This window comes from Musca domestica, unplaced genomic scaffold (genome assembly GCF_030504385.1).
Source record: "Musca domestica strain aabys unplaced genomic scaffold, Musca_domestica.polishedcontigs.V.1.1 4, whole genome shotgun sequence".
NCBI lineage: Eukaryota > Metazoa > Arthropoda > Insecta > Diptera > Muscidae > Musca > Musca domestica.
This window is the reverse complement of record NW_026712328.1, coordinates 12112734-12126045: the sequence shown is the minus strand read 5'-3', so window position 1 is coordinate 12126045 and position 13312 is coordinate 12112734. Positions and strand designations below refer to the sequence as shown.

General features: G+C 34.2%; 1 protein-coding gene across 1 annotated transcript; it reads left to right on the top strand.

Annotated features, from left to right (window-relative positions):
- The first annotated feature begins 546 nt into the window (after nucleotides 1-546).
- Nucleotides 547-11863, top strand: LOC101895506 (protein distal antenna). The gene is made up of 2 exons (XM_005189618.4): nucleotides 547-1340; nucleotides 9205-11863. Exon 2 carries the CDS (start codon nucleotides 9258-9260, stop codon nucleotides 11307-11309), a length of 2052 nt encoding a protein of 683 aa, XP_005189675.1. The 5' UTR covers nucleotides 547-1340; nucleotides 9205-9257; the 3' UTR covers nucleotides 11310-11863.
- The last annotated feature ends 1449 nt before the right edge of the window (nucleotides 11864-13312 follow it).

Genomic DNA, 13312 nt, shown 5'->3' with positions numbered 1-13312 from the left:
AAGAAGTTCATGTGTGGGTAAGTACACAACAATATGTTTAAACTTATGTGTATTGTATATGCAAACTATTACAGCTCCGTTGAGTGGAATCAGAAAACCTCGGAAAATGAAGGGTCATCCACCAACCAACATTTGCAAATGGCTAAGAAAATGCAAGTCCGGGAATATGATACGAGAACGGGCTGGAATAATTGGTTGACGCATTGGTTGGAATCAACTATAATTATTTGAATATACCAACCTACCTTCTTACCTACCCAAAACTATATGTATGGCCCTCGCAAAAAATGTCAGGGACGCGCTGCGCGGGCTTGTATGGGCCTAGTTTGGATAACGCCACTGAAAAACGGCGTGTGTGCAGTGATGGACACAACTTAAATAGTAACTAAATTTTTGTCTCACAACATATATTTTTCTTCATTCGTCTTGCGCGCCTTCTCAATCTATGTTAGCGCAAGCAGAGTATTAAAGACCTTTGACGTCGCCATCGTCACTACCGTAATATTCTTGCATGCCATTTTCGCCGTTAATCATTGTACTTTTGACTGTCACCCAAAACAGCGCGTAGTTTTGCAGCCAAACTCACAATAATAAGAAACGGTCAGTCAGCACAAGTGACCGATTGTGAGAAACAACCACACAAACACAACGGCTGGCTGGCTACCCACCACCAACGCCACCACCAATCTGTCACTATGTACATATATTTGTGTTTACATCTCTGTGTGTGTTAGTTCGTGCGACTGCCTTGACTATATGTTTGTAGCAAGAAATCCTTTCGTCGCGCTAATTCAATATTCGCTCACGAGACTCGCGGTAGTTTGTCGCCGAACGCGAAGTTTATAGGTTCGCTGTCACAGTCAAAACAAAACACGGTCACATCCTTTCTGTCCTCGAACAAGTGAACACAGTGATTGTCGCGTAAATTAAAAGGCTCTGTAAAACAACGAAAACGCCATTGAATTGCGAATTTCATCGTGTTGAAACCGAAAAAAAAAACAAAACAACAGCAACAGCAAGCATTTGCAATTGACAGTCAAGCTCATTCGATTGTTCCGTTCATATAGATGCTTCGACGCCTTTGACAAATCTTTACCAATTTTCTCAATAAAATATCCTGGACATTGCAATAATTTCAAACAAAAAAAAAATTGTGTCATCCAAATTAAACAGTTCGTACCACCTTCAATGAAAACATTGATCGCTAATTAGATGCACTTGTTTCAATAATTAAAAAAAAAATTGAGTGATATAGTAAAAAAACATTAATATTTATCTTCCTGCATCTCATTGAATATTGGGAGACATCAACCTTTTTCCTAGAAATTGTTAAAATAAAGGTAAGTTATTATGGGAATAAATGTGTGAAAACAAAATTTATATGTACATATTTGTGACACTTATCGGTTAAATTGAGTGATTAATCAGTGGTGACAGAGGTTTAAAATGTCAACGTAATTATTCTATAATGAAAAATAAAGTACTGTATAAATATAAAATATTAAATGGAATATATATATATATATATATATATATATATATATATATATATATATATATATATATTTTTTTTTTTTTTTTAAATATTTAAATCATAAGTATTCTAAACGTTAATAAATAAAGCGATTAAATATTAATTGGAATTTTTAATTTATTTCTTCGTTTTGTCTATAATTTTTAATAAAAATTTTTTCTTGTTATTCAATGTGAAGAAAATATGAATAAATAAATTTTCAGAATACAAACCATATTTAATGTTAAAAAGTATGTGCACTTTTATTTCGTATGGCATGTCATAATGCCGAGTCAATCGTTTTATTTTTCATAGTACAACAATTCAGAATTCCTTTTTTTTGTTTGATTTCTTACATATCTTCGATTTCAGCTTGTACATAATGATAATTCCATGATTTCAAAATTATGTTTTTATGTTTATTAATGTTTTTAATTATGTATGAGAATGGCCACTGGGAGTTAATGTGACAATACTCACGAAACAAATATACGATAGGCCGCAACAGCCACGATCTTTTACGAAAATATTAAAAAATGGTGTTGTCACATTAACTCCCAATATTTTGGTAGAAGGACAAACGTCTTCAAAGGATATTGCCATAACTCAGGGAATATCAAATGATTGCAGGGAGCTGGAACATTATTAAATTAAAATACGTAAACACCTGATGATATTATTTAATGGCGTTGGAATGTATCACATTCCCAAAATTATTCTTGTTTTTTTTTTTTTTTTTTTTTTTTTGAGAGGACCAAAGGAAAGTTTTTTTTATAATAACAGACATTCTATTCATTTGGAAGCACCAATAGTGCATCTGCAATTTTAATTTTTTTAATCTCAGAAATAAAAAAACAACTGTAAATATAGCTCCACTTTTCGGTATAGCCCGATATTAGCCATTCTCATAACGGAGGGTATTGTTATACTAAGGTTATTACACTATACGAACATATGTATGGTTATCATCATAGCGCATTTACCTACATTTTTGATTTTATCCGGATTAACCTTCACTCAGGATTTATTGGATTGATCCGATTTTAAACTAGATTTAGTTTTATTTTATTATTCAATATGACATTTACATACCAACAGCTGTTCGCACACAAAAATCCATCAATTTGAAGTGAAGTGACTTTACTAAACGTTATTAAATTTACCTAGGAACAATAATAAAAAATAAATAAATTTTTCGGCCCGTGCTAAATCATTAGAGCAAATATTATTTTCTTTGCAGACGCTCACAAAAGTAGTTATTGCTTTATCGATAACGAATAGTAGGATTCATTTACTCATTTTTTGAGTTACCGACAAATATCAGAAAAATTAAAATGCAAAATCATTAATGAAAAGTCTAAATAAAAGTTGGCAGCGCTGTTGCTATCGGTAGGACTTAGCGACTACTTTTTTAATTGCTATATTGTCGAAATTTTTCGTAGATTACCAAAAACAGTAAAGCATTTAAATTTTAACGACTGTTGTCGTTAACGATCTTTATCTTTAAAGAAAAATATTTTAGAAAATAAAATTGAAATACCTTCAAATATGCTTAACATAACTGCGTTTTTAACTAGATACACCTTTACCTCTCATGACTGAAATAGTCGTTCGGATTAGAACTGACAGGATGCAAAGAATACAAGTTAGGTCATATTGAGCAATTAATTCTATTTTTTACTTGCAAGGCTTATCATGTCAAACAATGTTGTGTTTGTATTTTTTTAAATATAGAAATATAAAAAATGACCCATTTTTGACCCAATAAATCATTAATGATATCTAAATCATTTATTTCAAATGATATCTGAATCATTTATTTCTGACAGCAAAATTTATACAGGTAGGCCTGTTTTCTCACAACTTTCTCAAAATTGTGCTATCTTATATTTATTGCACCATGATAACAGACACAAATTGCCAACTATTTTGAAAGCACTAGGCAAAGGCTGTTTCTGCAGGTCCCTTTTGACTAGCAAAACGAATCTGTAAAGATATTGGAATATTTAATTGGACTATTTACAAAATCATTGCAAATATCAAGCTTCTATTCCTAGGTCTTTATATAATGTAATAACTTCCGATTCGAACAACAACAACTACATCATAGACCTGAAACAAATATTTGTCATATAACTACTTTCACTAGAAGAGCATTAAACGTCTTTCATGCATACGTATGTTTTTGGTCCATTGCAGTTTTGAAATATATTCCTGACAAAAGTTTAATCTCGGGTTTTCGCCATATCTACCACTCCGTTCAAAATTTCATGGAGATGACCCTGTATTTACGCCATCAGTGGTGCTAATGACAGATTAGATTCTTCTACATATTGTGATAAATCTCCGATATCTGACCAAAAAACATTAGTGAAATCAGCATCCATGCAAGGATGGGGAAGTACCCTTGTTAGATAATAATACTTGCGGTTGAATAGAAAGTTTGGTATTTTTCACACAAAAATTGTGGTCAATTTAATCCTGTATATATTTTATAAATATCTGCGAAAATAATGGTCTTCTCCTGTAATCATTACCCTAAATTCATTTAACATTTCATGGGAATGGAGTAATAACTATGACCAGCAGACATTTGTACCCAACGAACGGGTACAAATGTCTAGACCGAAGTTACTAGACAATTCTGGCAGGAAAGGTAACCAGACAAACCTAATAACAAACAAAACTACTTAAAACTGATTAATTTTTTTACGGGATCAATTAGGGGATATAAATGCAACATTTTATTATTGCATTAAACGCTAAACTAGATTGGCAATTGTTTGATCACTGATATTAGTTCATGGGGATCAATTGACTGACGCTCTTTTTATAAAATCCGTCAGTCGAAATAGTTCGATTGTGAACTATACAAATTTAGTTTTTATTGTGGCGAAGACTTCCAAGGCTTAAATTTACGGTTTCTGTACATTAAATTTGGAGTAATATTGTTTGAGTAATTATTCGCAGAGCATAAATTGAAGACCAATCTGTTTGAAAATGAGACAAGGTCCTTCAAAATAACAATAATGGGGTGCTAATGTTATGGTTGTTGATATGTGATATGGGTACTCCATCGCATTTGCTTTAAATGATAATATTCCAAATTTTAGCTAAGATACTTAAAATTTGCTTAGAAATACATATATAACCTTCAAAATATTTAAAATCCGAAGATGCCGTTGTATGTGGTATTCTACATACTGATAACCCAGAACGTAAAATGATCCATCATTCTGTTTGAAACTCTGGCAATACTGAAAATTAAGAGGCACCATTTGTTTTCAATACCAATTATTTTAGGCATAATATTTAAAAACAACACACCTCCAAGGCTCTACATAAACCATTCCATCTAAATTGCACCTTCTCTACTCAGTTCCATACACTCAAAGTATTTTATCATCACGAACACACCCATTGTGAGTGCTGTGCAAAATCATAAGTCTGCTGTGCAAAATCATAAGTTGTCAATTTTTCTTATAATATTCATTATCGCTTATGCGATATTTAATTCACTCAATTTACCCTGAAATATCCCCTATTATTTTGAGATAATAATAAAATAGACAAACTATTTATTTTTGCCGGCAGAAATTTTTGTTTAAACATATTGCAAAGACATAATATAGTAAGATGGGATATTTCATTGTTGCTTTGAGACAATAGATGGCGTTGGTAGTAGAACCATATGTTATATCACCATATCGTGACATAGCATTATGATATATTATAACAGAGCTAACAATTTTTTAGGTTTTGCTGACTTTTATCGATTCTATGTACAAGAAAATGCTCTGAAAAGGATTTTGAAATGATGACTTTTTTACCGCTGTTCCCGCCATTTTTTCGTGATTTCGGAATAACATATTTCTGTAATATTTCTAATGCATTTTGTCATGAGGTCATCTATAACCTGATAGAAAAATAAAATGGCCATATGCATTTTGTCCAATCTTTATAGTTTTATGTCTTTGGATATAGACATCTATGCAGTTATTTTATCTCCATTTTAAAATAAAAACACATCATATATTATTACGAATGCAATACAAATGCAGTAGTTTTTCTAATATCAGCAGTCTTTCTAAATTTATCCGTTGAAATTTGTGTGTTATTTTTTTAATTAGATTTATCATCCCAATTGTACCCTTGAAATGCATGGAAATGATCTGAATTTCCAATGAAAATTCGTCTCTACTGATAGTAGCCATTATCTTCGCCAACAGGCAAAATTTTTCCACCTGGTACCCCAAAGTTGTTCTTAAGAGGTGATACTGTTTGTGGCAGTTTATGGTCCTTACTTTTTTTGAAACTAAGACTGGATCAAAAGTTACGATGAATGGATTCCATATGGTCAAAATTGAATGATACTGATCTGGACAATATTTTCTTTCAACAAGACGTCGCTACGTGCCACACAAGCAACAAAACTATTGTTCTTTTAAGAGAAATTATCTTTCCATTTAACTCCTTGTAACTTCTTTCTGTGGGATCACGCAATATATACGGTCTAAACCTCTGAGATTGAAATCATGCTAAATATCTGAAATGTGGTCCAGACGATGATTTCAATGATATTGTTTTTCCATTATTGACGCCATAATTTTATTGTATTCTTTAACTGAACTTTAGTGCAGTTGTCTAAAAAGTAGTCAGGTCCATAATGTTGTAATTCGGTTATAAGCATTATGCATATATTTATTACGTTAAAGGTATTCTTATTTCACTTGTAGATAACAATTATATTGTTAATAAGTTCATAAGGTGTTGTCATTGGCCTCCAAAACAAAACAACAACAACGGGTATTCATATTGAGATGAACTATTTTATTGCACGTCTTTGCCGAACCCACATGCTCATTGGCTCTGGCACATCAACCTTTCGCGCTAACACATTCCATTAGAAAATGCATGCAATCATTAATTCCCACATAAGTAGGTACTTAACCAGATGTACACACATATACATATATATGCACATGCATACATACGTATAAATGCTATATGAAGCATTAAAGCTAAACAGCTGATTTGTCGGCATATCACCCCCGCATATGTATTCACGCTAGTTCCATAAATAGGGCAAACAAGAAGCCCATTCACACGCTGTGACATATATCAGAACTTATACATTAATGTATGAGCTAACCTCATCGCATATATGCATATACATATATGTATGTGTTTGTGTATATATATATTGAATATATAAGTATTTGTGTTAAACTACACATGTGTTAAATCAAAGCACATATCAAGTTCAAGAATTATCGTCAAGTTCACGTTTATTGCATTGTCTCGACCGGCATTTGTGCTTATTTTCTTGCTCGCTTTTTTATTTTAATATAATATATACGATTATATCTATGTACATACATGTACACAAATAAAAAAAATATATACAAATAAATACGAACTGTGTTGTATGTACATGGCGAGTATGTGTGTGTGTGGTAAGTATGTAGTGAAATAGCCGGCCAGTCTATAGCTTACTTTTTCGATACCACATTGTCTCCCTGAAACCTAAATCTATTAAAAATACATCGAAAAAAAGAGATAAAACAGAACTTAGAAGAAAATTCAAAAAGTTGTCTGCAGTAGCACACAGACAATGAAAGAAAACTTGGACAAGAAGCATTGGAAGGACAAGAACTGTTGGGATCGCATTTTTTTATTTGCGAAATATTTTTTCACATTAAATTGTTACTGCTGTTGACCTTTATTTGATAGACTCTTTGCGTTAACATGCTTGTGTGTCACGGTACATATAGATATATATATATATATATATATATATATATATATATATATACACACACATACATATATGTCTGGATGGCTGCAATGCCACAGACGATAGTAATAAACCATGCCCCCGCCCATTGACTTGCTAACTGATAAACGGTAAACATGTAATAAAATTATGTGTAATTGGGGGGAATACAATCACGAAGTACTACTGCATCGCCACACATACCCACAGAAAGTATGCAGTATGTCTGAATAAACATACTTACACTTGTTTGCTACCACATGTGTTAGAATGTGTACCATAAAATTGTTCCGGCAAATATGGGGCAAACTTGCACCAACGTGCAATATAATTTCTTTTTCTTTTTTTTTTAATAAAAAAATAAGAATGTAACTACAGGCGAGACGATGGGTTGGATGAAAGAGAAAGTTAAAAATGAAACTCATATTGAAAACAACTTTATAAGCAGATTATCACTCGCTTAAGTGCATGTGTATGCTTGGGTGTTCAAATAAATACGCGTACATATTTATTTATATGTACATATATTTGAAAAAAAAACGTTGAATGTCGCGCGTGTTCAAAAAAAATATTTAACGGCATGCCATTATCCGATGATCGCGTTGTGCCTAGTTAGACATCACATTAATCCCCCACCATGCAAATGCCAAAAAAAATAAAAATAAATGACCAGATCAAATCTATCTGCAGATTACCTAGGTATTTAGTAAGTTGAGTAGTAAGCTACCGATTTTTAAGCATATAACCTATCGGATTTGAATGAATCAGGACACATAATTTGAATTACAATCATATGCCAGAGACTAAATCTCCGTGTTAAAGATTACAGAGAATCTATATTGAGTAGAGAATCTATGCTAGCCAACAAGTATCGTATATTCGAAGGAGGTAATGCGTATGCAAACACATCAGAGGAACAGTGTCTTCCATTTGCCGGCTGAAAAGGAACACAAATTACTCTTAAAATTTTCTCTTAGGCATCACTGTCTCTTTTGTTAATTTGTACACGTTGACATGCGCAAAACATGTTTTTGTACTGTACACAACATATCGTGAAGCTTTCAAATGGAGGCGGAGTCCATGTATTTTTCCTTTTCATTCGCACACATTGAGAAAACTGTAAGCAATAGGCTCCTTTATCTACCTGTTTAAGTTCTGTCAGAGGGATGTTGGCATGCAATTTTTTTAGGAAAAATACTTGTAGCACAACGTCACCTACAGGTAAAGGAGTGATATATTGAATGTAATAAGTAGCACGTGGAAAATGCGCGTTTGTCCCAGCTTGTTGCTTATTCGTGAATAATCTTCAAACAGGGAACGCGTGTAAATGGTTGCTTTTCCCTTGTGTCAGAATGGTGGTGGCAAACCTGACGAATAACTGCGCCAATTAGCTCTTTCCGTCGAATATGCTATTGTCTATAACCCCTCCTGCGCTGTTAAGAGTATGCAAATTGAACGTGGGTATATTTGGGTTTCCTTCGCATTTCAATATTAACGTACATACAATGTGTGTGTGTGTTTATGCCACTTACATATATACCAGTTTTTGGACGAATAATAAACGTTTCGTGAAAACGCGACTAAACTCTGAGGACTATTTGAAAGAGGCGCAAGTTGTTATTGGATGAACATGCTTCGGTGATGTATCTATTTCGGCTGAAGAAATTAATATGCACCATCGAATCATCCCTTGTATAAACTGTTAAATAATGCCGCAAACTTTAAAAACATTGACGAATAAGAATTCGATGCACTTTTTGCTTATTGCAGTTTTGCCTTAAAAAGAACAAAAAAACACATCAACAATTAGCATTTACATATTTATACATATGGGCATGTATATATCCATTTTTAAATATGCCAAATATAGTAGCCCCATTGATAATCGACAACCCACGTTTCTTTCTCTTTCCAGATTTCAAACTGTTTGACAAAGGAATTAAGTTGGACCTTTCCAGCTTTCCACAGATGAACGTACGGATAAGCACCAAGGGCAAACGCCCTCTGCGGAGCTTGACCCCAAGCGACAAAGTGCACGCGATTCAACGCATACACGATGGCGAATCCAAGGCGTCGGTTGCACGAGATATCGGGGTCCCGGAATCAACTCTTCGAGGTTGGTGCAAAAACGAAGACAAACTACGTTTTATGTCACGTCAAGCCGCCGCGGAGAAATACGGAAACGAGTCCCTAACTGTGAAGCACGATGGCACTACCAGCATGTTGGGGGGACCGGCTGAAAAACGTCAGCGTTTGGACCCCTCATTGGCTTTGAACTTTTCCAACAAAATTAAATATGATGACCTGAATTCTTTTAAACGGGCACAAATGAATGGATTGGATTTCAGTAATAACAAGGCTCTAACTGATTTGGGAAATTTTAGCGGCATGTCTCAGGACTATGCATCTTTCAATGGTTCTTCTAAAAAGCCTCTATACAATACCGATATATCCCGTGTAACAGATCCAACAATCTCAGCTGTCAGTCCGCTGTCGAGCTTAACTCATCTATCTGGTCTTACTGGTTTAAATCAGTCACCACTAGCGATTAGTTTCAATGAGCTTACCACAAATTTGACCCTGCTAGCTCAATTAAACCCAAATTTAGCAGCGATTTCTGGAATAAATAACATTAACGGCATGAACGCGAATTTCAAGGCTAAACCAGCATCTCAGCAGCCCAGTCCCCGGGATCCGTCTGAGAAACATTCTGGCATAAGTGTGAAGAATTGGGCAAAACAGAATCAGTCAACTCCCACGTCAAACGAGTCCAATACATGCGGTCTCAACTTATGCCAAAATGAAGAAAAAATCCAAATGAAAAGCCAGAATTCCAGCATACCAACACCAGCACAGTTAGGATCGGCAATGCCATTGCTTTCATCTATATCGGAAGATCCTCTCTTGTATTGGCTCAAGTCACAACAAGCAATTTTAGGGTTTAATAACATGTATCCACATAACCCTGTTCTTGGCGCACCCAGCTCTCCAATACGGACATCTACTCCACAACAGGGGAATTTCAATTCTGGCACACCACCCATTATTCCCAATACGTTGACACCGTCTTCGACACCCTCTGGCAGCCTGGATGATAAAAATGCGGCATGGTTTAATTGGTGCAAGGCGTTCGGTGTAAGTTTGAATTCGCTTACACCAGCTGCAGTTGTTTCTGCCCTCCAAGGCAACACTAACTCCAACAATATTCACTCGCCCAATAATATGGAAAATTGTGATCAACAGATAACTACTAAGACTGGGTATGAAAATATCTTGTACTCACAATTAACCAAAGACTCCATATCCAATTGCTCAGCTAATAGTGAGACTGCATTGGAGCAAGAACATGTAGAAAGATTGGAAAATTCAGCATTGTGCAACAAGCCAGAAGACCTTTCAGCAAAAACATTTAAAACCAGTCCGCCGTCTACACCGGTTCCAACACCAGAGCCATTGCCATTGCATGAACATGATCAATTATCGGACAAAATCCGTTCAGATGCTAGGCAGGACATAGATAATGTCAATAGCTCTGGTCCAATGGCATTGGGAGTAACCCAAAATAAAGTAGTCGATTGTAAAGACGTTATAGACAACATCCTTTATAAGATTAGCACTAAATCCAAACCAGAATCCCGTTTAAGTGAGGAGGGAGACCAAGCAAATTCCAATGATGATGATGACGACGACGATAGCATCCATAACAATAATAACAATTCCAACAAAACTGACGAAGAGCATTGGAATAAGTGCAACGACTTTGATTGTAGAGATGAGACTGACACAAACAGCAAGGAAGCCATCAAGTACGGCGAGAAGTTTTTACAGTGGTTAGAAAACTGCAGTAATCCACGCGTAACTGCCGTTCAACTAATGCAACTAAGGCTTCTCATATCTTCGATTAAGGATACCGACGACACATCGTTGAAACAAAACAACGAAATCAATAAGGATTCAAGTATAGAAATTGATGGTTCATCGGAGGAGGGGGTCTCCTTCAAGCCACGTCGTCGAAAATAGAGCCAACCAAAATTAGCTCCCGATTAAGCGCCAGACTATCACTGATTTGGGTAGAATATTTATCTGGTGCATCACTTTAAATCAGTGCTGATATCGGAAACCAAATACTATTCACATCGACAATTCAATGCCATTTTTTAACTGGCAATTATTTCAGTTAGTACTGCTGCCGCTTCTCAGATCTTGATAGTGAAGAATATTCCTAAAATAGCTATAAGCATCGATCCATTCTAATCTTCCGTTGATCCTTATTGTACAATTTTCCTAGTATCCATAGAGTCAAATACATACGTATGTCTGTACATAGATAGATATAACTTTTATTAATTTTAAATGTTAAAACTACTTTATTACGTATGAATAAATGAATGAAGATAGATTATACATAACGCATACAGTGCATGTTATGTACAACGTGAAATTGTAGTAAAAGTAAGAATTGATATTTGTATAAAATACATTTGAACACTTATCCACATTGAGTTTCTATAGAATTAATTAAACAAATTCATAAAATAATAATAAAAATGATAATTTTACTGATACAAAATTTATTTCTCAATAATTGGTTTTAATAACTTCACATCATACTCGGCGGTCCGTCAATATTTTTGAGCCAATTTTTTGGTCGAGTGCCATGTTGGACGTTGCACTTATTTATATGAAGCAAACAACAATGTGTATTGTTGTGAGGTGGCGCTGCATTTAGACAACATGAATCAAACTTGGGAGCTATTATTATTTGCAAGGTAGAAGCAAAGCTACAACAAATACCAAGTACCACGTTCAGAGTTATATGTGCCAGACTTAAAGGAATATCTCGAGCGGTATCGCTTTTTCCCTAACGTGGACGAAGTTTTCACTTTGTAGGCGTAGACGTTCAATATTCGTTGTTAGAATCGAAAATATTTAAGTTTTGCTGACGTTACAATAAGAAGCAAACATTTTATGTAAAAAGTGAAACAAAAATTAAGAACATTGTTTCTTGGGGTAAGTTGAACTTAAATTTTCGCCAGTACCTTACCGACAAATATTGATCATACTGTCATCAGTTTTTTATTCTAACGTAATTAGTTAGAGAATCGGACTTTAGGTCAATATTCGACAATATACCACTATGTATATTTACTAGAGCTACCTGTAACGAATAAATGTTTTTTTTTTTTTTTGGAATATAGATCATGCCAACCATGGCACAATTACAGAAGGTAGGACAGAGCTACCCCCCAAATACAATTTTTTTGTTTTGGTGCCCTTATTCTGTCAAAACATATACACATTTTGTGCATGTTTGTGTATTGTTTTGAATAAAAAGTACAATAATTTTTAAATTATTTCAAATTTGGTTGCAAAATAAATGCGAATTTTCGACATTAATAAATAACAACTTGCACAATTTTGTAATCAAACTGTACTGCTAAACTACTATTTTAGATTCCACCTTGTGGAATAACCCCGAAATTCCACTCTTGTTTCGCGGTTTTTTTCCCAATATAAGATTTTTTTAAACAAAATTAAAAATAAACAAAGCCTACAGTTGCATATTTAAAATATTATTTGACACTATAAGACTCCAGCACAGAGTTGCTTTTCTAAGTCATCAATTTGAGCCATAATCTCCGAGATATATCGTTTATTAAAACAGCGCATTGTGGAAAGGACTACACCACCAGTAGCGAGCTGTATTACATTTTTTGACAAAAAATAATAAAATAATGTTGAAAAATTTTAATCGCGTTGCTGGCCCTTAGTTTTGGTTTTAGTATGTACTTTTCATTTATAGGTCGCGACGCATCTACTGGTCGAAGAATTTGTGAATTTTTTTCGAGTTAATACATTTTAATGAACTTATAAAACAATCAAACATTTTAGCAATTTACGAAAAAAGTCGAGCGTTCTTAACAAAATACTTTGTAACTATGATTGTATTGAAACCTAATTTTAGAAAAAAAAAGAGCTGTCAATAGCTATTTATCTGCTTCGGAATAGACAGGAAAAAACCA